Below are 26,823 nucleotides of genomic sequence, written 5' to 3'. Positions count from 1 at the left end.
GTGGGAGCTGAGTCTTGAAGCAGGCTGGGGAAGCTAGGAGGAGGTCTTTTTACTCTGTAGGTTAGCTAATAAGAGCTAGTAATTATTAGCAATAATAATAACAACAGTAGCTCACATCTATGTAACACTTGAAGATTTGCAAAATGCTTTACAAACATTCCATTTTCTCCTCACAATGACCCTGAGCGGTAGGTAGAGATGAGGAAACTCAGGCAGACAGAGGTTAAGTGATTTTCCCTGGGCCACACAGCTAATAAGTGTCTAAAGACGTATTTGAACTAAGATGTTCATGAACTAGCTTCCTAATAGAAAGCAGCAGGCTGAGGCTATTTATTTTGCCAAGCACATACATTTTTGCAAATTTTCAGACATATTATACTGATATATGGAGATAGAAGCATATGTGTGGTGTTTATATTGGGGAAAGTATGCATTTTTGTATGTGCGTTATTACCATTGGAAAAAATAAAGAAGCTGGCTGACACTCATTGGCATGTAAGGCAGACAGTGGGCAGGTGACATGGTGATTTCCGACGAAATTGTAAAAATTTCATCCTGTCCCACTTTAAGTGAGACATAAATGAGACCAGGTGAGGTTAATGGGATTTGAAAGAGGCTAATACTTAGAATTAATGGCTAACTATTATAATAACTTAGCCAAAAGAAACAATCCTGTGCCTAGAATGTTCTCCCTCCCAGCTTCCCCAGCCTGCTTCAAGACTCAGCTCCCACCTTCTCTCTAGTTTCCTCCACGCTGACCCTGCTATTGACTTCCCTCAGAGGTCACCTCCAATATTTTAAGTGTGTTTATACATGCCTGTGTGTATATAAAACATGACATAATATGTGATATATCTTCTATATCATAAGATACGGTATTATATCATAACATGAGATAATGTTAATATATGCACACATACAGAGACACACATGTACGACCTGTGTATATAGTTATTTGTACGCTGTCTCTCCCATTAGAATGTGAGTTCCTGTGGGGCAGGGATGGTGTTTTTGCCTGTCTTTGTATCCCCAGCACTATGCCTGGCATATAGTAAGCGCTTAATAAATGTTTGCTCATTGGCTGATGGACAGTTACTTGGTATAATGTCATAACCACACACACACACCCCCCATGTGTGTATAGCAATAGATTGTTATTGTCATGAGATCACCTTTTCTGACCCAATTCTTTTCAAATGAGGAAACTGAGGCCCATAGAGCTGATATAACGGAGAGAGTGATGGACTTGAAGCCAGAAAGACCCGAGTTCAAATCCAGCCTTAGACGCTTACTATTTGTGTGACCTGAGCAAGCCACTTAACCTCTGTTTCCTTATCTGTAAACTGGGGATAATACATTTAGCATCACAATTTTACAGAGTTGTTCTAAGGCTCAAATAAGTTAATCATATATTAAACATAAAAGCACTTCCCAAGAGCTTCCTAAATGTTAGCTAGTGGCGTTGTTACTGTTAAGTTGCAGAGACCCCAGGATTTCAGTTCACAGGAACTCATAGGATCATAGTTCTGGGATTGGAAGGGACCTTGGAGGCCATCTAGGAGCCTGAAGGCCCCTCAGTTTACAGATGAGGAAACTGAGAGCCAGAGAATCTAAGTGCCACGCTCCAGGTAATAGAATTCAGTTCAGCACCTGTAATTGGCTGCTCACTCCGTGCCAGGTAAGACCCTGTGCCAGGCGCTGATGACGCATAGATACGTATGACGGGCTCTTCTCTATTGCTTCTAGTTGTCCTTGTTGTTGAGACTTGAGATTTTATCAGTGTAGGGAGCTCTTACTATCTCTGCTAAGGCAGGTGAATCAGTCAGTCAGCATTCATTTATTAATTGCTTACTGTGTGCTACACTAGGTACTACACACCAAGCACTGGGGGGCACAAAAGGGGGCCAGAACACCAACCCTGCGCTCAAGGAGCTCAGATTCTAATTGGGGAGACAACATGCAAATAACCATGCACATGCATTATATACACAGAGATGATGCAAAGTAATCTCAGAGGGGAGGCACTAGCAATCAGAGAGAAGGGAAGGAAGCAAAAAAGCATTTATTAAGTGCCTACTGTGTGCCAGTCACTTTGCTGAGCATTTTACAAGTATTATCTCATTTGATTCTTACAACAACCCTGGGAGATAGGTGCTGTTATCACCCCCATTTCACAGTTGAGGAAACTGAAGCAGTCAGAGTCTAAGTGACTTGACCATGGTTACACGCCTACTACAACTCTGATGGCAGATTTGAACTCAGGTCTTCCATACTCCAGGACCTGCCCTCTGTCTGCTGCACTACATAGCTGCATGCAGGGAGGAGGACTGGGAATGGCTTCTTTCAGAAGGTAAGGATTGAGCTGAATCTTGATGGAAGTCTTGAAAGAAGCCAGTAGGCAGAAGTCAAGAGGGAGAGTATTCGGGTCTTAGAGCACAATCAGTGGTAAAGCATGGAGCTGGTAGATGGGGTGTCAACATTAACTCCCCTACAGCATGTAGTCTTAGAGAGTTGCCTGGTGCACTAAGAGGTTAAGAGACTTACCCAGGGTGACCCAGCCTGCATATGCTAGAGATAGCATTGGAATCTAGGACCTCGGGGATTCGGAGGCACTGCCCTAAACTCTCTGGAAGGCTTTTGTTTTTCTCTTTCCTTTCCTAAAAATCCTGGTCTTTACCAGTTTTGTCATTTTTGATTTTTATCACCTTATTCTGTTTTGTTGTTTTCCAGGGTTTTGTTTTGGGTTGGAGGGGGCAGATGGGAAGGGCTAATATGAGCTTCCTGGGTCTCAGTTTCTTCCACACCCTCATGAACTTTACTCTGAAAGTCAGAAGGTACCTGCCTATCTGAGTCAGCTGCCCCAGCTGACAATTTAGTCTTCTACCTCATTGAAAATGTGTCCTGACCTTGAGCTTTGTGAGTCATAAGACTCTTAACCACACTGTTCATTAAAGGGACATTTAAAAAAAATGCTCATTTAAAAACCTGAAATTCTAAACACTCCAATATTTTTAAAGTCTAGCCCCAAATGAATACCAAATATTTCTTAAAAATGAAAATTCCAAGAGCTTCACTTAAAACTATGTAGCAGACAACTCATTGTACAATTGTTATTTATTTTTAACATGCTACCTTCTGTAAAGTAGCTTTGGTAATAGTAGTGCAAGGATCATTTTTTCTTGCTAGATGAAACAAGATGATTGGGAAAAGAAACTTAGAAGGTTCTAGGACCTATAGCTGGAAGGGACCTTAGAAATAATCTATAATCCCACCCCCTACCTCATTTTCAGATGGAGGAACTCAGGTGCAGAAAAGTTAGGTGACTTGCAGACCATCATGTAGTAAGTAGAATAACTAGGATTCAAACCCAGGTACTGTCTGATTCAAAATCCCATGTTCTTTGCATTACACCACACTCACACATTTCTTATTGTTCAGTTGTATCCAACTCTTCAGGAAACCCCATTTGGGGTTTTCTTGACAGAGATACTGGAGTGGTTTGCCATTTCCTTCTGTAGCTCATTTTACAGATGAGGAAACTGAGGCAAATAGAATCCCAGAATGCCCAGAATCCCACAGCTAGGAAGCATCTGAGGCCAGATTTGAATTCGGAAGATGAATCTTCACAACTCCAGGCTCAACACTCCAGCTGCCCAAACATACTTCTTTTAATCAAAGCTAACTGTCTGAACAGTTTTACCACCATCTTTTCAGATTGAGGGAAGGGAGGGGAAAGAGTCAGAATTATCTGTTGGTATTATGGAGCGTTTTGTTCTCCATTTCTGTTCTACTGTAGTTCGACCAGCTGCTATACTTGGTCATAGAGGAAGCATGGTTCAGAGAAAAAGGTACTAAATATTGGGCTTAAATCCCATCTCTTATAGCAGGATAGAAAGAGGACTAGGTTTGGAGTGAGAGCTATTGGGTTTCCATCCCGTTTGTGATGCTTACTACTGGAGTGACTTTGGAGAATTCACTTAATTTCCCTGCACCTCTCTTTCCACATTTGTAGTTAATCTCACTTTTGCCCAAGCCTAGGGCTTTCCTTAACACTGAATGAAAGAGAGGTGACTCCTGATTGGCTAAGAGATTGCTACACCTGTGATGTTACATACTCCCAGGAAGGGAAACACTTAGCTGAGGAGTTGAGGAGAGGCAGTTTGTAAGAGGTCAGTGCTAGGCTCTTGGTGAAGGCACAGATTCCCACATCCAATATCTATCCATGGCACATATGGGCCGGCTGTATTTGTATTAGATAGATACACATTTTATAAGGGTAAAGTGAGGAAGTTGGACAAGATGACCTCTGAAATTCCTTCCAATTCTAGCTCATTGATCTGTTATCCACTCTCACTTCCTATGCGACCATGGGTGAATCACTTCTTCTTTCTGGGGCTTGGTTTCTTCATCTGTATAACGAGGGAACTGGGTTAGATGACTTTCCAAGATCTCTTCCAGTTCTAAGTTTATGACCCTTGGAGCCCTGGACCTAGGAAATCCTGAATGTTTTAAAGTTATTATGTTCTAAAATTATTATGATTACAAGCAGTGCTGCTTCCTATTTCTGAATCTTTCCATCACCAGCTTCCCAGAGGCAGAGTAGACACTTAACAGTTCTTGGGCTTGGGAATAGAAGCCCTCTCAGGAATTGTGAGCTTTGTCTGTGGTTTACAGGGCATGCTTAGGGAGGCAGGGAATTACCCATGTCCACTCAGATCTGAAGGGCCACTTCTACCCCATGTGACTTGAAAACTAGACTAAGTGACCTCTGGAGGAGCTACATGATAGCAGCCCTGGCTTGCCCGTGTGCTGTCTGGGTTACTCATTTTGGCACTTAGCTCTTGGCAAGACAGTGAGTACCCATCACCATAGCTACCAAAGCATGTGGGAAAATATTTCAGTGTTGCCTCCTTTTTGACAGGTGAAATTAAAAAAGAAGTTAGAGTCAGAAAACTCAGGGGACAACTGAGAGTGTAACCTTGTTGGGAAAAATGACTAAGAATCAGATGGTAGAATAATTTAGTAGAAGTTATAAAATCCTCAATTCTTAGCAACATGTGAATGCTGAGCTTTTAAAATTTTTTATAATTTTTTTTATTTTTCCACAGTTACATATACGGTCAATTTTTAACATTCATTTTTAAAAATTGGACTCTGAATTTTTAGGATGGCTGAGCCCTTATGAGATAAATAATCTAACCTGCTCATTTTACAGAGTAGGCAACTGAGGCGTAAAAGTCGAGTGATTTACCCAGGGTCACACAGCTAGTCAGCATTGGAACTCAGATCTTCTTGGCTCCAAATCTAGTGTCCTATCTGTCAGTGTTGCCCCTCTCTCTTCTAGTCTGTCCTTGGCATAAGGTCACATAGCTAGTTTGTAGCTGAGCCAGGACTTAAACTAATATCTTCATAATTCCACTTAGCCTTTTATCCCTGCTGTACTGCTGCTTCCGTTACGGATTTTAGATATGTGGGTGATAGATTATGAGGATAACAAACATGCCTGAAGCAGATCCTTAAAAAAACAAACCCTCATATTGTAAGTATCCATAGTGATTGTATAGACTGTGTACTAGTTCTCATGTTCTGTTAATCCTCCGCCTTAGGTCAGCCTCACCTCTCCCTTCTCTAGTCATTCTTCCAGGCTTCCGAATGCTCTAAGTAACAACACCAGGTCAGCCGAATCCATGACAAATTCATTTTATCCAATCTCAGTTTGGCCTTCATTGATGCGCAGGAAAACGATGATTATCTGGATTGATTCTTTCCCACTCCCCTGAGTAACTATTATTTCCAAAACTTCTCTCCCTCAATGCTTTCTTCATGGCCCCTCTCCCAGCAGTCAATCAACAGGGAGGTGCAATGGATAGAGCACCAGGTCTGGAGTCAAGAGTTCAAATCCAGCCTGAGACTCTTACTCTGTCACCCTGGGCAAGTCATTATACTGTTTCCTTCAGTTTCCTCATCTGTAAAATTGGGGAAGGAGATGGCAGACCACTCCGGAATCTTTACCAAGAAAACTCCAGATGGGGTCACGAAGAGCTGGACGTGACTGAAACAACTATGTGCCAGGCCCTATGTGAAGCACTGAAGTGCAAAGAAAAAAATGAAGAGATATTGTGTTCAAGGAACTTATTTTTATCAGAGGGAAGTTCTGTGAATAAATGAATTAAAAATTAAATAAAAATTAAATTTAAAAATTTTATTTATTTTTTTAAATTTAAGCCCTCAATGTGCCGTGGTGCTGCTTAGACACAGGGACCCTAGCTCTACCTCCCAGCCTTACGCCATGGAGTGGATGTGGGTGGGCCAAGGTAAACTCAAGAAGTATCCTGAAGCCATACACACATCTAAATACAAAATATATACAAACTGAATCAAAGGAATTGGGGCAGGGCTTGAGGAGGCACCAGTAACTAGCTGGGGGATCAGTAGAGCCCTCCCGTAGACATTGACACTTGAGCTGAGCTTTGAAGGGAGCTAGGCATTGGAAGAGGAAGAGGTGAGAAAGGGATGCATTCCAGGCATGGACATAACAGATGGAATGCTGTGCGTGAGCCTTAAGTAGGCCAGTTCTGCTGGACCTTGGAATACGTGAAGGAGAAGTAATGTGTAGGAAGGCTGGGAAGGTAGGCTAGTTTGTATTACTTTGCTGAAAAAAATCAAGACCTTTTGCTGTGAGCACTCTTTTCTCCCCAATTTCATACCCCATAACCCTTCTACAGCTTCATCCAATCTTCTTCCTTTTCTCTGATATCTAAAAAAGAAGTGGTGCTTTGTCCCCAAGGCCAGCCCTTTTACCCATCCTCTACCTATGACCCTGGCAATCATTCCGTATGCCCATCTTGAGTCTCCCACTATTTACTGGGTCTTTTTCCTACTGCCTAAAAGTATGCTCAGATCTCTACCCTATCCTTAAAAAAAAATCAATTAATTAAAGGTTAATTCATTAACCTTGTCCTCCCTCAAGCTTTTGTCTTTTACCTCCCCTTCCTTTCACTACCAGACACCTACGAGAATTGTCTTTACTGCCTGACTCTACTCCTCAACCCCTTTTTCAATCTAATTTCCAATCCCACTAGTCTGCTCGCCAGGGTTATGCATCATCTCTTACCTGCTCAGACTAACATTATTTCTCAGGACTCAGTACTCCTTGACTTCCCTGCTGTCTTCAGTATTGTTGACAGTGTCTTTCCTCCTGCCCCCATTCTCCTGAATTCTCTTTATCCCTTGTCTTTTATAACTCTGCTTTTTCCTTAACTGTTTAACTGCTACTTCCCAACCTACTTTCCTAAAACATTATTAATCTCTGACTCCTTGTAGAGTTCCCCAGGGCCCTATCCTGGGATGTCTTGGAGATTTCACCAAATCCCATGGGTTTAATTATTGTCTCAATATACACGACCCCCACATCTAACCCCCTGATGAATTCCAATTATTCGTAAGCTGCCAACTAGATATTTCCTCCTGGATATCCTTTGGGTATCTCAAATTCAACGTGTCCAAAATGGAATCAGGTATGTTACCCACCTAACCCCCTACCTCTGTTGAGGGTACCATCATCATCCTAGTCGTCCAGGGTCTCAACTTCAGGGTCAGCTTGGACTCTTCACTCTCCAACCTAACCATGTCAAATCAGTGGCCTCATCTTATATCAACAGTGCCTTTACACTCTCTTTTCTGTGATTTTTCTCTCACATAGCCCCTGCTCTAGTTGGAGCCCTGGTCATTTCACATAGACTGATGTAATAGCATCCAAACTGATCAGTCTGACTTCAGTCTCTTCTGCACACAGCTGCCAAAATTATCTTCCCAAGACAGAGTCTATCATCATACCCCCTGCTCAGAAAACAGTGCCCCCTGTTGCCTCAAAGATAAAAATTTAAATTTTAGACTTTAGTCCCTCCACTGTCTGACTCTTTACATTTGAGCCATATTCTTTATGCCTCCCATTTATGCGCTCTGAATTTCAGTCAAAATGGACTACTGGTCACTTTGCAAACTCCATCTCTGCTATCTGCACATACCTACAACCTGTTCCCCTTACCTGGAATTCACTCCCTCCTTATTCCCACCCTGGCTTCCTGCAACACTTAAGTCAGTTGCCATTTCCTCTATAAAGCCTTTCCTGATCTCCCTCCCTATTACCAGTTCTAGCTTCTTTCTCAGTTAGCCTTGTACTAAGCTCACTTGTCTATGTGTATCCCCCCACCCCTACAGAATATAAGTTCCCGAGGGCAGACCCTGTTCATGTTTGTCTTCGTATGTCTAGCAGAGTGCCACACACATTAGTAGGTGCTTAATAAATTCAATTTAATCAGTCATCAAACACTTATTAGATACTATGTTCTGGATGCTGCTAGTTGCAGGGGATGCATGTACAAACAAAGAAACAAACTCTATTCTCAATCAACTTATTTTCAAATAGGAAAGACAAGTTAGGTATATGCAGTATAAATATAAAGTGAATTAATACTAATATATACAAAGTAGTTAAATTTAAGGGGCAGCTAGGTGGTGCAGTGGATAGAGTGCCAGACCTGGAGTCAGGAAGACTCTTTTTCCTGAGTTCAAATGTGTCCTAAGACACTTACTCGCTGTGAGATCCTGAGCAAGTTACTTAACCCTGTTTGCCTCAGTTTCCTCATCTGTAAAATGAACTCAAGAAGGAAATGGCAAACCACTCCAGCATCTTTGTCAAGAAAACCCCCAGTCAACTACAAAGTTTGATACAAGGTATTTGGGGAGATAAGGCACTAGCAGTTGACAGGGATCAGGAAAGGCTGAATGAAGAAAATGATGCTTGAAAGGGCCTAAAACAGTTCCAAAGGACTCAGGATGGAAAATGCCATCCACATCCAGAGAAAGAACCTTGGAGTCTGAATGCAGAGGCAAGCAGACTTTTTTTTTTGGTTTGGTTTTTGTTTTGTTTTTTCTTTCTCATGGTTTCTCCTATTCGTTATAATTCTTCTATACAACATGATTAATGTGAAAATATGTTTAATGGGAGTGTATATGTAGAGCCTATATCGGATTGCTGGCCATGTTGGGGAGGGAGGAGGGAGGGACGGAGAGAAAATTGAAAACTTATGGAAGCAAATGTTGAAAACGAAAAATAAATAAATTAATAATAATAAAAAAAGAAAATAGTGCTTGAGCTGAATCTCAAAGGAAGAGGGGGACTCAATAAGGAAGAGGTAAAGAAAGGAACATGCTCCAAGAATAGGGCTCTGCCATTTATTTAGTCAACTAGAATTCATCAAATGCCATGTGCCAGGCAGTGGCTAAGTCCTAGAGATAGTAAGCCCCCAAAATGCCTCTGACCTCAAGGAGCTCACAGTCTAAATGAGGAAGACAACATGAAAACAACTATGTACAAAGAAGATGTAAAGAGCATAAATTGGGGGTAGGCTCAGAGGGAAAGGACTGGGAAAAACTTCTTGGAGAAGGTTGGCCTTTAACTGAGCCTTGAAGGAAGCTGGGGCAGCTAGGAGGCAGAGATGAGGAGCGAGAGAATTCCAGTGTCATTGGCCCATGAAAATGCCCAGAACTGAGAGATTGTGTCGTTTTCTTTCTTTCTTCTTTTTAATTTTTTTTTCCAAATTACATGTAAAAACAATTTTTAACATTCAACTTTGAGTTCCAAATTCTATCCCTCCCTCCTTCCTCTCCTCCCTTCCTGAGTCGGTAAGCAATCTAATATAGGGTTGTACATGTGCAGTCTTGTAAAATATTCAGTGTCCGTTTCGAGGAACAGCAAGGGGTCTGGTGTCACCAGATCATAGAGTGTATGGAGGGAAGTAAGGTGTAAGTAAGGCTGAAAAGGTAGGAAGGAGTCAAGTTATGAAGGGGCTTTAAGAGTCAAACACTGGCCTTTGGCTATTAGAAAGGCATGGACAAGAGAATCCTGTGTGAGGAACAGAGAAGCCTCTTTGGCTGAAATGTAAAGTTCAGAAGGAGTAATTTCCAATGAGACTGTGAAGATGAGTTGTGGTCAGGGTAAGTAGGGCTTTAAAAGCTGCACAGAAAAACACATTTTATTCTAGAAACAATTGAAAGCCACTGGAGTTGATTGAGTAACTCAGATCTGTGCTTAAGGAAAATTACTTGAGCAGCAATGTGTAGGATAGTCCAAAATGGTGATAGACCTGAGGCAGAGAGCCCAACAAGGAAGTTGTTTCAGTAACAAGTGTAGAAAGCCTTAATTAATGTGGTAGCTGTGTTAGTATAACAGAAGAGGCTTGGTAGAAGAGGTGATAGCAGGTAGAAAATGGCAGAACTTGGCAGCTGATTGGATCACAAATCCTTATTTCCTATATACTGCTTAACCCATAACATAGATTGAGTCAGAGCTTGGCAACTAGAATTACTTGTAGATATACACATTTCACGCCTTTTATTACCCTATCCTTCTGTAGGATGAGTGAAAATCATTTTACCAGTTGAGAGTTCTCAAGAGTCAGGGACATCTGAGTTCAAATCTGGCCTCAGGCACTTATTAGCTGTGTGGATCTAGGCAAGTGACTTAAAAACATCTCAGTTTTAATTTCCTCATCTGTAAAAGGGGGATCATAAGGGCACCTACCTTAGAGGATTGTTGTAAGGCTTAAAAGAAATAATATTTGTAAAGTGCTTTTCACACCTGAAAGCACTGTCATCATCATTATCATCAATTTAAGCAAAAAGTTCTCTGTTAGGTAATGCATTACAAAATAAGGCCCTTCAAAGAATTCCTTTTTGGAAAACGATTATTTAGGGGCATCATTGTGAACTGGCCTTGGACTTCAAGACTCAGCTATAACACATACCAAGCCTGTAACCCTGGACAAATTATTGGAGTCTCAATACCCCAGGCAACCCCAAAGAGGCCACATTTGCAGGCTGAGTTGTTGAATAGTGTGATGAAGCTCCCTGCACTGACTGAGGAGTCACAGTGCCAGACTTGCAAAAAAATATATAAATTTAGTGAACAGCTGCTTTTCATGGTAGAACAAGATTAACAGAGTTGTGCCCTTGAGATCTTTACTGGAAGCAGAGATTTAAAAAAAAAAGTTTTTGGAAGCACTTATTTGGAAGAGATGACTAAGCACCAAATAGTTCATGTTGCCCACTGAAATTTTAGTTGAGACCTGAAGCTTAATGAGATTAGTGCAATTAACTAAGAAATTTAGAGATCTTTCCCACCCTCCTGGCAATGAAAGTCAGCTCGTGATCACAAATGTTGTTATCTCTAGAGTTCTCAGTTACCCGAGGGACCTTGAAAATGTGGCAGGGTGTGTACTTGTCACCCTCGCCTACAGGTGATCATTTTCAGGAAGGATTGTTTCCTTCTTTGGATTTATAACCTGGGCATTTAGCACACCTGCACCTGAATAAATACTTCTTAATGGATTGAAGTTAAAATCACAGAGACATTGCCTCTCTCCTAGAAAGGTCAAGTGTGTCTCTCATTTTTATAGTAACGTGGATCCCAGGTTCAAAAATTGTTAATAAAACAAATGCATAAAAGTCACTTTGTAAATGTCTTGATAGCAGACTAACTGAATGTCGTTTTGCTTGATGTTGTCAAAAATTCAACTGGCCCTGGTTTGCTTTTTTTAAGCATAGCTGCTTTTTTTAAAAAGTAAAAGCCAGCTTAAAGCCTTTTTTTCCCATGAATGGTTTCAGTGGCAGGCCTTCTGCACTGAAATTGGTCTTCCATGGTCAGTGTTTATTGTAACATGAAGTGATGTCCCAAGAAATCTTTAATGCTTTTTTTTTTCAGTTCATTCATGTTTATTAGTTCCTAAGTACTTCCTCAATAACACTCCTATTTTCTATTCTTTATGTTCAGGAGAGAATCATCTTTTTTTCTTGTCTAATACAGAGCAAGTATCTAATGATGCCAGAAAGTTCAGAATTGTTATAAATTCATATTTTGCCAAAAATGTCTGTATAGTTCAACTCAGCACTGCTAGCACATAGTAAAATATTTTACTAGATAGACCTCTCAGTGATTCATTCTGAATAGCTTTAACCATAGAAATTTTGATACATACATATTTTAATTTTAACTACTTTGGGTGGAAACCTCTCAAAAATACATCTCACGACTTCCCTCCCCACTTTCTTTTTTTTTTTTTGAAAGGGGGAAGGCAAGGCAATTGGGGTTAAGTGACTTACCCAATGTCACACAGCTAGCAAGTATAAAAGTATCTGAGGCTGGATTTGAACTCAGGTCCTCCTGACTCCAGGGCCAGCACTCTATTCACTGCACCACCTAGCTGCCCCACCTCCCTGCTTTCTTAAGCAGAGCATTTTAAACCTAATTTACTACTTGTGTGATGATTCGTGGTCATCATCATGTGCTGTCATCTAGTAATTGTACTTTGGGCCTGTTGAGATGGGGGAGGAGGGACCTGCCTATCCCATGACTATATGTTACTCTACTTTTGAATTCTATGGCATTTTTGTCTCTTCCATTGTTGTGAATTTTTACTGCTGTTGGTGTGTCTGCCTTGAATAGTCCTTTCCCCTCTTCTGATTTGTTCCTTCTAATCTTGCTGTGGACTTGGAAACCAGATAACCAAGCTTGCTATAATTGTCTATAATAAGAGTAAATATTAGACTCTGAGTGAGTGCTGGTGACAGCACTACTATTAGTAAAGTTCATGAGCTTTAGTGTATGACTATTTCAGCTGTCCAGAAGCCTTTCTTTTTTCTTTCGTTCTGTTCTGTGTGTATCTGTTGTGTGTGTCCCTGCGTGTGTATATTTGAGAGAAAGAGAAGCCGTTACATTCCACATAGGTGAGGTGTCAGTGTTACGAAATTGGGAAATTTGGCAACTGAAAGCAGCTTTAGAAGGTGGAGTTTAGATGAGTTTGACTACAACTCATATAAATTATGGATTATGCTTTCCACCTTTCAAAAGCTTTTATAGTTAATAAGACAGAAGTAATTTATTCTCCTAATTCATTAAGGAATGAATTAAACACTTTTGAAAATTTACAAAGTTAGTAATTTTAGTATTTTGAGATATAATTATGTTCTACCAGTAAGATTTTGTAGATCTTTTACTAAGCTCCCAGTTATCAGTATTTATTACCCCAGATTAAACCACCATCATGCTTTTTCGCTTCCTTGACGGGGTCACTTTCTTTCCAGAAACACAACAGAGAAAAGAAAAAATAGCGATGATGGTAATATCTGGTCCTCACAGAGAAATAAATTTGTGAAATTGCTAGTATGAGAACGTATCCTAATGTTCATAAAATATGTATTCCCTATTGGCAATTGATCCTGAATGCTACTCCCCCAGTCTGAATTCCTATCTGTTTTATATAGGTTAGATCTTTGTAGAACTGATAGTCAGAGAGAATGGTTGCCAAAGCTCTCAATAAAAATATACATACATTTTTCTTTATTACGTCAGCGTTTAAAAATGTTGCTTTACCATGGGGTATAAATTCTGGATGGGTATTGTGGATAATAAAATCCTGATAGTTTCCTGGATTAGACCTATTAGGGTTGTTTAGATAACACAGTTTGAATGACTTCCTCTCAGGAAACATTGAAACTGGGGGAAAAAAATGGTAACCAGGCACACATACTTAAGCACTCAGAAGGAATGCATTCTTTCTATTGGCTACAAAAAGAAACACAGAAGCAAATCAATCACTTCTTCACAAGTCCGGGGAGATTGTTGGCTTCCATGCCCGAGGAAGAACATTTATTTATGGCATTCTTTATCTATCACAAGCATCGACCACAAAATTGGTGAATGAGATAGCCTCATAATTTAGGCAGTGGCTAGTTGCTAACATGAATGATGACCTCAGATGGGGAAGCATAGAATTGCAGATTTGTCCACATAGGTCCCATTTCTTTTCTGTATGGAAGTAGCAACAGCTTTTTTATTATTTTAGAAGTAAACGCACACGTGTACATGCACACAAATACACACAGAAATCTTGTTCTTGTTGAACATACCCAGATAGCAGCATTTTGCAGAGGTAGTTTTGATTTCTTTAATCTGTGCACTTAGCTCCTTTATTTCTGGTTTCTTACGATATAAAAAATTGATACACAAAGTGGAGGAACCTTTCAGAGAGTAGTCCCTGCTTTCACCTGGTATGTTAGTGTTCCTTGACAGCTACTATCCATCTAAGCTGGGGGGTGTGTGTATGTGGGGGGCAGGGGAGGTGTGAATGTGGGTAGATGCATACGTGGGTGTGTAGAGGCAAATTAGGGTAAGGGCATATGTCCATTGCTTCTTAGGATCAGTCCTCAAGATAGCAAAAAGTGCTCAAAATGGAAGAGTGGTAGACTTACAGGATATTAGATTCAAAAGGGACCTGGGTCTACCTCTGAATTTTACAAATGAGAAAGCCTGGGGACCCTGTGAGATAGATGTAACTGAAAGTTCAGGCAGAGCTTTATGTCACTACCTTTTGGTAGAAGTTTGCTGTATGACCTTGGGGAGTGGGATAGCAGAGTTGCATGTGGTTCACATCCCCAAACTCCTCATAATTTTGTCCTTAACCTAATATAAATGGATAAATAACCAATTTTTTTTTCAGATTTACAATAAGAAGCAGCAGTACCTTGGGTCTTTAGATTTCCCCGTCATCCTATGACCAAACATTCTAGATGATTCTAACATGTACACTTTCCCTATGATATAAGTGGCTAACACAGTTCTGTAAAGCAAGAAGCTTGCACAGCCTGTGAGATATGTCCACAATAAGTCTGTATAATCCCACTTGGCAGAGAGAAGGCTAATCTATTAGAATCATGGCTTAGAGTGAGGCATTGGGTAGAATGGATGGGCATTTTGGAAAGGCAGAAGTAATGAGATATCTTCCTAAGTCCACATATCAAGCAAAATTACATTCAGAAATATGATGATTTCCTTCTTAATTGACACAAGATAAAAGGACAAAGCTTTTAAAATAATTGTATAACAGGCTAAAAGGCTAGGGGGTAATAGCAAGCTAATCTTTATAATGAGCTCCTGTGTTAGAAGTCAAAAGATAGAGCTTCAAAGCTGAGATGCTTCCTTAAATGCTGAAGTTCATTCTCTCCATATGTCAGTTTCTTTGCAGATTGTGTAAGGTTGGCAAATTAGGCTCCAATAATTTGTGGATGCCATTGTTTGCAGATGAACTTTTATTATTTTTAAAATCTTGTTGCTGTTCAGTGGTCTCTAACTCTCCACAGCCCCATTTTGGGGGTTTTGTTGGCATAGATACTGGAGTGATTTCCCATTTCCTTCTCCAGCTTATTTTATAGATGAAGAACTGAGGAGAACAGGGTAAAGTGACTTGCCCAGGGTCCCACATCTAATAAGTGTTTGAGGATAGATTTGAGTTCAGAGAGATGAGTCTCTCTGATTCCAAGCCCATTGTGCCACCTAGCTGCCTTATTTTTTTTAAATGGTTAAGCCTAATTCATTCCTGGGGACTTGATCCTATGTTGATCCAAGGTGAATAAGCCTCTTGCAAAGATTAGAGTATATGCAGAAGACCTGAAATAAGCCAAACAATAAACTGCCTATTTATTATGGTGAGATATTTACTAAGTAAAATAAGTCATACGGAAATACCTAAAACCCCCCACAGCCTGAATTTGTTTTACTTGTGTCACTTGAGCGTCGTCATGACTAGAAATGCAAAGTATAGAGGAAAGGAACTCTGTACTAGAGAAGAATAAGAGGTCCTTGAAACTAGTCTCAGCATTCATTTGGATGTAACCTTAGGGCAAGTCACATTATTTTGTGAACCTCGGTTTTCTTGTCTGTAAAAATGAAGGGATAGGGCTGACTGATCTCTTCTAGCTGTGCTGAATTTCCATGATTTCTTTTAAGGGCAGTGATTCGCTTTTGCCCTGAGATGACAACACCAGATAGATGGCTTCCCAGAAGACATCTGAAGAGACCTGATCCAACCCTTTGGTGACACCAGATTCTTGTTCTTGTTCTTCTAGGGGTGAGGAGCCTGCAACCTCCAGGCCACATGGGGCCGCCCTCTAGGTCCTCAAGCCTTTATTTGTTCTGTTTACAGAACAAATAAAACTTGGACTCAGTCAAAGGGCTACCCTTTAGGACCTAGTGGGCCCCATGTGGCCTGGAGGCCATAGGCTTCCCACCCCTAATATAGCCCAAGGAGTGGGATCATTAGGAAAATGTGAGAGGTAGCAATCCTACAATTCCTTAAATCATAGTGAGCTTGGGGAGTTGGGACTCATTTGTTTTAATCCAGGCCCCGCCAAATGATAATGTTCTGTGACGTTAAGCAGACCATTTAGCCTCCATTTCCTCATTTATAAAATAAAGATAATAGAATTATCCTTTTTAAAAAAAAACTTATCTTGGAAATTCTGGGTGCCCCCAAAGTCTTGGTGCAGTTTTAAGCTACTAGAAATGAGTACAAACAACGAATGGACGCCATATATATTTGAAATAGTAATCAAGTACTTAAACTATTTGCTTCTAAAGAAAGTTGAAAAACTAAACAGCATAGGCAGAGTATAAATTGTTATCTGTGCTGCAAGCCCTTCATTCACAATCAATTACATCATTCAATAAGCTTTGATTAAGTGTCTCCTTATGTGCCAGGCACAGAGAAGTGCAGTGATAGAAATGAAATTATTCCTGCTCTGAAGGACCTTAGATTCTGGTAGCATGTAGAGCTGTGGATTACCCAAATTTATTCCCATTTATCAAAAAGGAAAAAAAATGTCTCTCAGGTTTTACTTAATTCACTTAGCATTCCAAGTTTTGCCATTAAGACCCTCGTCTAACATCACAATGCTGGTGGAATGACTGTTATCTTCTGTTGCTTTACTTCAGTTACTCTCAGGACTTTTATTAGGAAGGAAGGATAGAAGTATTTATCAAACACTTTCAAATGTCTCGTGTGATCTTCACAGCAACTCTGGGAAGTAGGGATTTATTATCTCCATTTTACAGTTGAGGAAATGGAGGCACAGATCAAGTGACTCACTCATGGTCACACAGCAAGTAAGCATCTGATGCAGAATTTGAATTCAGGTTTCTTTCTCCAGACCTAGTGATCTATTTACTGCACCACTTAGCTACCTCTCAATCAACATAACATCAGTATGAATTAGTTGAGTTAATCAGGAAGGTACCAGGCAAAGAAACTGCTTTATAATTATTATTAGCAGTAATGGTAATAATCTCCAATAATTTTACTTATGTTACCTCATTGGCTGGTAATAAAATTCTATTTGCTCTTTTTCTTAATGGAAAAACATTTTCTCTCTCTGAGCAGGGCAGGAAATAAAATTTTAAAGCTGATCTTTGTATTTTGTAGGTCGCTGCGGGAGAATGCAATGAAGACACAGAAGTTTACAACATCACTCTTTGCACCGGGGATGAGCTCACTTTAATGGGGCAGGCAGAAATCCTTTATGCAAAGACATATAAGGAGAAGTCGCGATTCAACACAATCTTCAAGAAGATTGGAAAACTCAATTCCATCGGCAAGCTGGGTAAAGGCAAAATGCCGTGCCTCATTTGCATGAACCATAGGACCAATGAAAGTATTAGCCTTCCGTTTCAGTGCAAGGGCCGATTTAGTACCCGGAGCCCGCTGGAGCTTCAGATGCAAGAGGGTGAACACACCATCCGCAACATTGTGGAAAAAACCAGGCTGCCTGTCAACGTGATTGTGCCAAGCCCTCCTCCTAGAAATCCGTACGACCTCCACTTCATTCGTGAAGGTCACAGGTACAAGTTTGTGAACATCCAGACCAAGACGGTAGTGGTTTGCTGCGTGCTGCGTGGCAACAAAGTCCTGCCCATGCATTTTCCTTTGCACTTGACCGTCCCCAAGTTCAGCCTCCCGGAAAACCTTGTGAAGGGAGAGGCCTGGCCTGATACCCTGGTCCAGCATTGGCTCAGCGTCTGCCAAGAACAGTTTGACATTGATGAGTATTCTCGGGCCGTCCGTGACGTGAAGACAGATTGGAATGACGATTGTAAAAGCCCTAAGAAGAGCCGATGTTCCGGTCACAACCACATCCCCAACTCCCTCAGCTATGCCCGGGACGAGTTAACACAGTCCTTTCACCGGCTCTCTGTCTGCGTGTATGGAAATAACCTACATGGCAACAGTGAAGTGAACCTCCACGGCTGCAGGGATCTGGGAGGGGAGTGGACTCCGTTTGCTCACGACACCCTACAGTACCAAGACTCTGGTGACAGTGGCAGTGATTACCTCTTCCCTGAAGTTGGTGATGAATCTGTGTGTCTCCCATCCAAACCAGAGCTCCCTTATGAAGAGCTCTGGCTAGACCAAGGCAAGACAGACTGTCAGCCGCTTACTGGTTCCTTGAGCGACAAAACCAAATGTGATAATTACAGGAGCTCTATCCGGTCAAAATGTGGCGCTTCTCTCCCCGTTGCTGGGACGCCGGCAGCAACATCATCTTCAGATGTGGCCCTACCGCCACCTCCGGTGCCTCCCAAATCTGAAGCCGTAAGTCATATAAATGTTTGTTTAGCTGAATTTCATTTGTTTAGCAAGGAGGAAGGGGAAACCATTGCTTCTAAATCTGTCTCCCTTACTCTATAATATATTCCTGTTCCCAGTGGATGGGGAGAGAGGAGAAACATAGTGAAGGATTTTCAGGAAAAACTCATTTTTTTAACAGTCAAGGCCACGTTGCTGTATCATTTATTTAATCAAAATTTGGTACAACTGGGTCATTTCTGAATTTGAATAGAAATGGTATATAATGCCTTATAGTAGCAGTACAAGTGCAGTTGGTTCTGTTGCTGGTTTGAGTGCTGAAAAATGATTTTTTTCCCCATTGTCTAAACATTGAAAACATAGGTTACATTCACAGGCAACAGAAAGTTTAGACCATAATTTTCCCCACGACCATTTCCTAAAATGCCTCCCCAAGTGAGAGTTTGATTTGCATTGTATCTTACCCATGTAAAGATTCAGTTTGCTGAGTGAAAGAGAGGCTTTGCCAGGGATTATCATTAGAGAGATTTAGAGACCTCTCCCATGGCACTCCCATAGCCCGGTGGGAAGACTGCTGAACTCAGTAACAGTACCTCACTGTGAATTCTGGCTCTTTCACTTAGTCAACCAGCTTTTATTAAGCACTTAATATTTGCCAGGTACTATGTTAGCACTGAGGATACAAGGAAAGGCAAAAAAAAAAAATACAACCCTTGCTATACAGGAATCCACATTCTAATGTGGGAGATATTCAAATAACTATATACATACAATTTACATACAGTGTAAATGGGAGGCCATCTCAGAAGAGAAGTCACAAGTAGTAGGAAGGACCAGAAAAGGCCTTTTGTAAAAAGTGACATTTTGAGCTGAGTCCTGAAGGAAGCCAGAACAAACTGAAAATGCATGGAGTTGGGAAATAGAACATCATGTTTGCGAATCATCCATGTGACTGAATAAGTTACTTAGAAACTTGGAGCTTCAGCTTCCTCATCAAAAAATAAAGGAAGGGAGTGGAATAGAGGATCTCTAATGAGCTCTAATGATCAAGGGTTTTGTACAAGGCACACATCTCCATGTTCACTAGAAAGAATCATGTGGTGTTTTGCAACTTGATACGGTTCAGTGCAGGACATGCTCTGAGAATGACAGATTTTTGACATGGTCATCTTCCTTTAACTGGAAGTATACAAGACTTACTCATCCTAATTCACTTTCTCTGTCCTTCCATATACCCAAAGCTATGTCCCCTCCTATGGAATAGCCAAAGCTTGTAGGTTGTCCTAGCAAATTAGTGTTAACCTTTTAATCCAGTGATGGGACCTGTTCAATGAAATTTCCACAATCAGGCAGTTACCACCAGGGGAGAAATGACTGTTGAAATAGTTGTATCTGCCACTTCTATTCCTGAAGTTGCACTTTGATTTGATAAGGACATAGGAAGGGAGGAAAAGAGGAAGAATGGAAGAGAAGGGGAGAAAGAAAGAGGGAGGGAGAGAAGGAAGAAAGGAAAAAAGGATGGAAATGGACAGATGGATGATGCCTGCCACATGCCAGGCGATGTATCCACCTGCTTAGTCTTAAGCTACTTTTCCTAGGTGGAGGTCATAACGTCCTAATTGTTAGATTATTAACATATAAACACCATAATTGTTAGATGATTAATCTGTTTTAGTGCCTTGTTATATTTTTGGGTCCCCAGAATAGTATCTGAGACAATAAAAGAACTAAAAAGTCCTTTATCCACCAGCTGCTATAGGCTTCTTAGGATAGGAAAGAGCTCAGTTTAACTAAACAGTTCCCTTGAAGGTGGGTACTCTTTCCTCTAACAGGGAAGTACCCAAAGATGCTTTTTCATGAGAACACTGGCCACAGCTGGTGAAAGATGGATACCACATAGGCTCCATTCCATTACACATCTGAGGCTTGAAGAGGAAGAACTGGAAAACTATTCATGTGCTTCAGCCTAGAGGGATGGAGGGAGGAAGAGAGAGTGAGGGGAGGTAGCTGATGATGGCTGAGTGAAAACTAAATATTAAGAGGCCTAATTATGACCCATTTGCTTATTTTTTTAATTCATTTTGAGATTAAATTTAAAACTGAAATCAAAGCTGTAGCCAGGAGAGGAAATATTTTGGGCCACTTAATCCTAAGGGATAATTTCCTAGGGAGTCAGAAAGACTTTCCAAAGCCAGGCTAGTGTTTATGGCATGCTATAAACATAAGAATGATTTGGATTGGGAGGGATGGGGAGGGAGGAAGGGCAGCCTGAAGTAATTTAACTTATTTAACAATTAAAAAAGAAAAAATTAGGTATTTCATATGCAGTCATTTTTTCTATTAGTTTTGTGACTATGAAATAAATTTTTCCATTTTTAGGATGTGCGTGGGATCCAGAAAACATCATAATTGTTAGATGTGGCTTCAGCTTGCAGTTTTCAAAGGGAAAAATTAATGGGGCATAAACTCAAATGCTCCCACAGAATTAAATAAAACTTCTGCTGTGGATGGTAAAAATGGAGTCCTAGGGAAGAGACGGGCCATGTGTCTAGCAGCAACTCCTCCAGATAATTACAGATGTAGTAAGTTTTCAGAGGAGGTCAGTCTTGACCTTGTCTGGGAAGGTGATGATTACTACCCAAGTCCTTAGGGTTAGAAGGGCTAGAACTATGGGAAGAACATCAAAAGATGCCATGAAGTGAGGGTCCTCACTCTTCTCTCTATAGACTTGGAAAGAGATCTAGGAGTGACTTACTGAGTTGTATTTGAAAACAATCAGGAAAGAAAAATTGTTTATTGACTGGGCTTTTTTTTTTTCATTCAGTCATGTCTGACTCTTCGTAACCCCTTTTGGCAAAGATACTGAAGTGGTTTGCCATTTCCTTCTCCAGCTTATTTTACAGATAAGGAAACTGAGGCAAATAGGGTTAAGTGACTTGCCCAGGGTCAGTAGTAAGTATCCGAGGCTGGATTTGAACTCAGGAAGAATAGCATTCCTGACTCCGGGCCCAGCACTCCATCCACTATGCCTTCTAGCTACCCTAATTGACTTGTAGAAATTGCAGATATCTAGAAAAACCCTGTTGCATCCTGAGTTATCTTGGCCTTCACTTCCCATTAGCTCTGAAGGCAGCTTGGATTGAATTCACAATAGTTGGGTTCTAATTTCAGCTCTGCCACTTACTCCCTTTGTGATGTGGACAAATCATTTAACTTCTCTGGACCTCAAATTCCTTATATATAAATCTTAGAGAGGTTATATTAGATGGTCTGTAAGATCTTTGCCTACTCTGAGTATATGATACTGCATGGTAACCATTAGCGTGTTCTGTAAAAAACATTCTCTCTCTTAAAAAAACATACTGACCTCTGTGTGAGTGTGATGAAATCATCGCTCTTCAAAGATAAAACATCTGGGTTTCTATTTATCTACACATTCCACTATCTACATCCTCAGTAGAGTAATTATTTTGTGAAGCCAAATAGACAATGTGCTTGGCAGAAGAATTCTCTTTTTTGGCCCTTTTGAATTTACTTTAATGTGACTTTGTAGCTACCTATTATGGGAGATCTCCTCTAACATAAAATCCTCTTATCTTTATAAGAATATCATTTTGGTTGGTTTTTATTATCTTTTAGGTTCAGAGCATTTATTTCCTTCTTTAAAAAAAACCAAACAACTTCCCCTCCCCCAGTTATCCAAAAAAGTTTTTTGGGAGGGATAGCAAACTATTCCCTTTTTTGTGAAGATAGAAATACAAAATAACTACTGTTTCCCCCAAAATTGGTTCAGATGAACTAAGGTAATATGCCTAACTTATTTTGTAGCTATCTTTTTCTGTTTTTAAACTTGCACATTTTGCCTTGGGATCAGGGTGACCTGATGGACCATTCGTTTTAGGTTGATTTTTCTATTGGTTTGTGTTTTGGCTTTTTGCTCTTCTTAGGGGTGGGGTGACAAGGGCTCCCCCTATCTTGCCTAAGTTGGAAGCAGAGCAGCCACTCATGGGCCCAGTTCTATAGTTGATTGGCATGGAAGTTTTAATCCAGTATAGTTCACCAACTCCTCAGCAGCCTGGTGGCCCTCCATTTCCTGGGGCTCTACCATATTGGTGCCAGACTAAGTGAAGCCATCTGATCAGTTTTAGCATCACTGCAGTTCAGAACTTCCACACTCAAGAGATCCACCAGCCTTAGCCTCCCCAGGCACAGAGATTAAAGATATGTGACGATTTTGGCTAATTTCTTAAACAAATTCTCTAAAATTCCATCAGTTCTAATCAGATGGTCACTTTTTCCATTTTATAAGTCATTTTCATTCTGTTCATGATCTTGATTTTCTTGCTGTTGGCTGTTATTTTTGAAATGCAGGCAGTTCTACTATAACTCGACTTAGGGACGTGAAAGTTCCCAAAAGGCATCCCACTGTGTAAAATTCAACAATGAAAACCACAGGGCTCATGGGGGAAATGAGGTTAGGGACACAACACTCAAAAACTTTGTCAATGACCAATGAACCTAATAAAAATGGCAGGAAGTTTAATGCATGTTAAATTATTAAGAGATATGTAAATATTACAGTAAACAGTGGTGTCATCAGCTTCAAGGTGATAGACTTCCGCAGGACCCCCACAGCTGAGGGTGGAGAGAGGTTATGTAGGTTTGGACCAACCCTCCCCCACCCACAGCTTCTGCTGCCTCAGAAGATATACAACATATATGACACTTGACCCTGACAAAGACCTGAAGTTGGATTTCAGGTACCCTCTCCTCTACTAGCTGTCAGTGGGAGCAAGACTCTCTCCTAACTCTGAGCCACTGAGGCTAGCTGCAGCAGGGCCTTAGGACAGAAAATCATGAAAGATGGGGGTAAGAGTTACTGTAAAAGAAGTTGTGGTGATGATGATTCTCTTTAAGACTCTATACTTGATAGCGGTGATGGCCTTTAAACACAGAAAACTTCGTATTTACCCCAAAAGTACAAATTTTGGGGTAGTCGTTGGAAAGAAATCACCATAGGGCTCCACTAATTAGCAAGCTATCCTAGGATATTCACATTTAAAATGGTTTGCATACAATTTTTCAAGAACACAACCATTATGTAAGTGTATTTCTGTGTGCTTTTTGGCAGGAAGACTAAAAGAACAGAATAGTTTGGAAGTTTTGAATCTATTATACTAGATTCTTTGCTGCCCACCTTTAAAAAAATCCTATATACTGATGAACTATTACGTGTCTTTCATGTTAATTAACATCCTTTGAGGAAAAGAGTGTTAATTAAAATACTGAATTCAATCCATGGGTAAATTCTTTCTTAAACTCAAACATACATATACATACATACATACATACATACATACATACATATATATATATATATATATGTATGCAGATGTAAATGCATCTGCCATTTGTTAAAGGCCTTTTTTCCAGAAAATTCTTGCAATTTTTCAGAATTCTAGCAATAGAATTCTCTCTTGCATATCTCTAGTGGCTCTCCCCTCCCCCCATTTTTAATGGCATATTCTCTCTATTGACACTATGGCAGTATCCTTGTCCCTGCCTGCCTAGAGTTTAAACAACTACTTCTTTTCAGAACCAGCTGATGTTCATGTTTCCCAATTGGTGACTGCCTGCTCCCTCCCACTTGCCTCTCTCGCCAGAGGCTTGGAATATTGGAGTCCATTTCAGAGCCAGGTCTGTGTTAGGTCCTTGTCTTTAATGTATAAAACTGGAAAAATACAAATTAATGTGTCTGAGAGTCACAAGATTTTTGATTCTTCAGTTCTTATCTGTTCTTTGCCAATTAATAAAATAGAAGTTCACTTTATTGCTATATCATTGCTCTAAACCTTTACATTTTTTTTTCTATGACTGAAAACATCCACTTATGGCTACTTGATGGGGTTGTGAACTTTTTGTACAAATGCCCCTTTTATAAATAAGATTTCTTAAGGCTCTAATGATTTTGTTATGGTGTTGGAGGGGGCGGGGGGTGATGGGTATCAGGGAGGAGAGGAGAATGGAATCAGATGGACATGAAATCCAGAGCCAGAGAACTTTGAGAGCAAAGTTAGAAAGTTCAGTGAAGCACAGTTACAAAACTGTTAGATAATTAATAACAGTTCTAACAATAACTAGCATTTGTATAGCATGTTAAGGTTTACAAAGCACTAAATATGTGTTATTTTATTTGATCCCCCATAGTGTCATCTTAGCTCCCTTGTCTTAGCTTGAGAAGCAGTAATGAAGGAAAGTAATACTCTGAATGAATCAAGCTTATTGTTCCACAGAGGAGGCATAATCTGATGGAGATAGAACCACTGGGTAACTGTCAGCACAGATACTAAATGATAGTTTTCCGTGTTTAGAGGTAATCCACATTTCAAAGCAAAATGGTCTTTCTTATCTTTGGGGGGATGATGGAGAAGGCAGTGTAGTACAATGGAGAGAGAATGGCTGTGGAATCAGAAGTGAGATCAAATCCCTAGACTGACACAGCAAGTGGTAGCAAGTTTGCAAGGGTAGCAAACCCTTGTGATGGTGGGCCTCAGTTTCTTCACATCCAGGCACCAGAGATACGAATTCAATCAATGAAGCAATACATACTTTCAAAGAGTTTACATTCTTGCAGGGGAGATGACAAGAGCATATAAAAGTACATGCAAAATAAATATAAGGAGAATAAATCCAAATAAATCCAAAGTAGTTAAGTACAAGATAGCTTGGGAGGGAGGATATGGAAAGGTGTCATTCAGGTTCTTTGAAAGATGAGAGTGTTGCACTAGAAAGTCTCTGAAGCCTCTTCCATCTGTACATCTATGATCCTATCATAAGCATTCTCCCCAGATAATAGTAACCCAAGAAATTTTGCCCTTTTCAGCAAATGTCCCTATTTTGTTCAGTTGTTTTCTAGTCCTGTCTAACTCTTCATGACCCTAAATGGGGTTTTCTTGGCAAAGATACTGGAGTGGTTTGCCATTTCCTTTTCCTGGTCATTTTACAGATGAGGAAACTGAGGCAAACGGGGTTAAGTGACTTGCCCAGGGTCATACAGGTAGTATCTGAGGTCAAATTTGAACTCAAGATTTTCCTCACTCCATGCCCAGCAGTCTGTCCACTGCTCCACCTAGCTGCTCAAATACCTTTTCCAGGTGTTTTAACATAAGGAGCTATATAATATGCTTCTTCTAGAACTTCCTAGTGTTGCCCTGAAAACATTTGGCCATATTTTTGTATTCAGCATGTAAGTCTTATCAACAGCCTTGTGTCTAACTACAAAGGCTAACAAGTGAATTACAAATGTGCACAATATGTATACTTTTCTAGCTGCATGTGCAATCAGGAACTTAAATGTGTAACTAAGGCTTTTTAACATTTCTGCCAGTTTGACTCACTTTTGTGGTTAGTTATGCCATTAAAAACAGCATTGAGCAAACACAGTTATGAAATTGAAACACTTTTTTTCCCTCAAAGGAAGTTTGAAGCCTGTTCAGCAAAGAATGTTTTGTAGTAAGTGCTGTGTTTACTTTTCTTAAACTGTTTCTTTAATCCAGGAAGTGAGGGACAGTCTGTGAGACTGTCATTTCTTTGCACAGCAGAAAAATTCAGAAGTTCCATGAAAAGGAGGGGCTTATTTCAAAATTTAAGCTCTTCTCACTCCACATGGTCAGTGTTTTCATTCTCACTTTTTCTTTGTGACTTTTCCTTGGTTGTAGTCATGAGCAAGCATCTGTATGGAAGAAATGGAACCTGGGTGGATGATCAGAAAAATAGTTTTTTGTTCAATTTATTCATAAAGGTGATCGAATTAGAATATATTCTGAGGATCCGTCCAGTACCAAATCCTCAAATCATAAAATTATGCATGTACATTTAGACACTTGTCTGGAGTCTACAGCAATGCCAAAGATAAAAGAAAGATGGTATCAGGAAATCCTTTGTGTACTTTATCCTCAATTTCAAAATGCAAATGCATGTTATCCGTTGAGGGTATTCTTGCAAATATTGTATCACTTTTTATTACAGGCACACCATATGTGCACTAAGCAAAAAAGACAGTGTAAGCTTCTTGAGGGCAGGAACAGTTTCATTTTTCTCTCCATTCCCCAGTGTCAGCACAGTGCCAGGCACATAGGAGGCACTTAAAAATTGCTTGTTGACCGATTGATTAAAAGGAAAGTGAGCCTAGTTCTTCTCTGGAATTGTCAAGAAAATGACTTTTTCATCCAGCAACTGAATGCCCAGAACATATGCTCAGAAGTACATAAAATACAACTATTCTGTGATTTGATATCATTGCCTATAGCTTAGAAGTTCCGCCTGATAAGCTATGGTCAATCAGTTA

General features: G+C 40.3%; 1 protein-coding gene across 2 annotated transcripts in view; it reads left to right on the top strand.

Annotated features, from left to right (window-relative positions):
- Nucleotides 1-26,823, top strand: part of GAREM1 (GRB2 associated regulator of MAPK1 subtype 1) — a 212,905-nt gene that overhangs the window by 170,898 nt on the left and 15,184 nt on the right. For both annotated transcript variants that reach the window (XM_036767274.1, XM_036767266.1), the window contains exon 4: nt 17,316-18,482. In XM_036767274.1, the coding sequence (XP_036623169.1) occupies nt 17,316-18,482 (1,167 nt within the window). The remainder of the gene's footprint in view (nt 1-17,315; nt 18,483-26,823) is intronic.

Source organism: Trichosurus vulpecula, chromosome 1, assembly GCF_011100635.1.
Source record: "Trichosurus vulpecula isolate mTriVul1 chromosome 1, mTriVul1.pri, whole genome shotgun sequence".
Classification (NCBI taxonomy): Eukaryota; Metazoa; Chordata; class Mammalia; order Diprotodontia; family Phalangeridae; genus Trichosurus; species Trichosurus vulpecula.
This window is presented reverse-complemented; position numbering and strand designations above follow the sequence as displayed.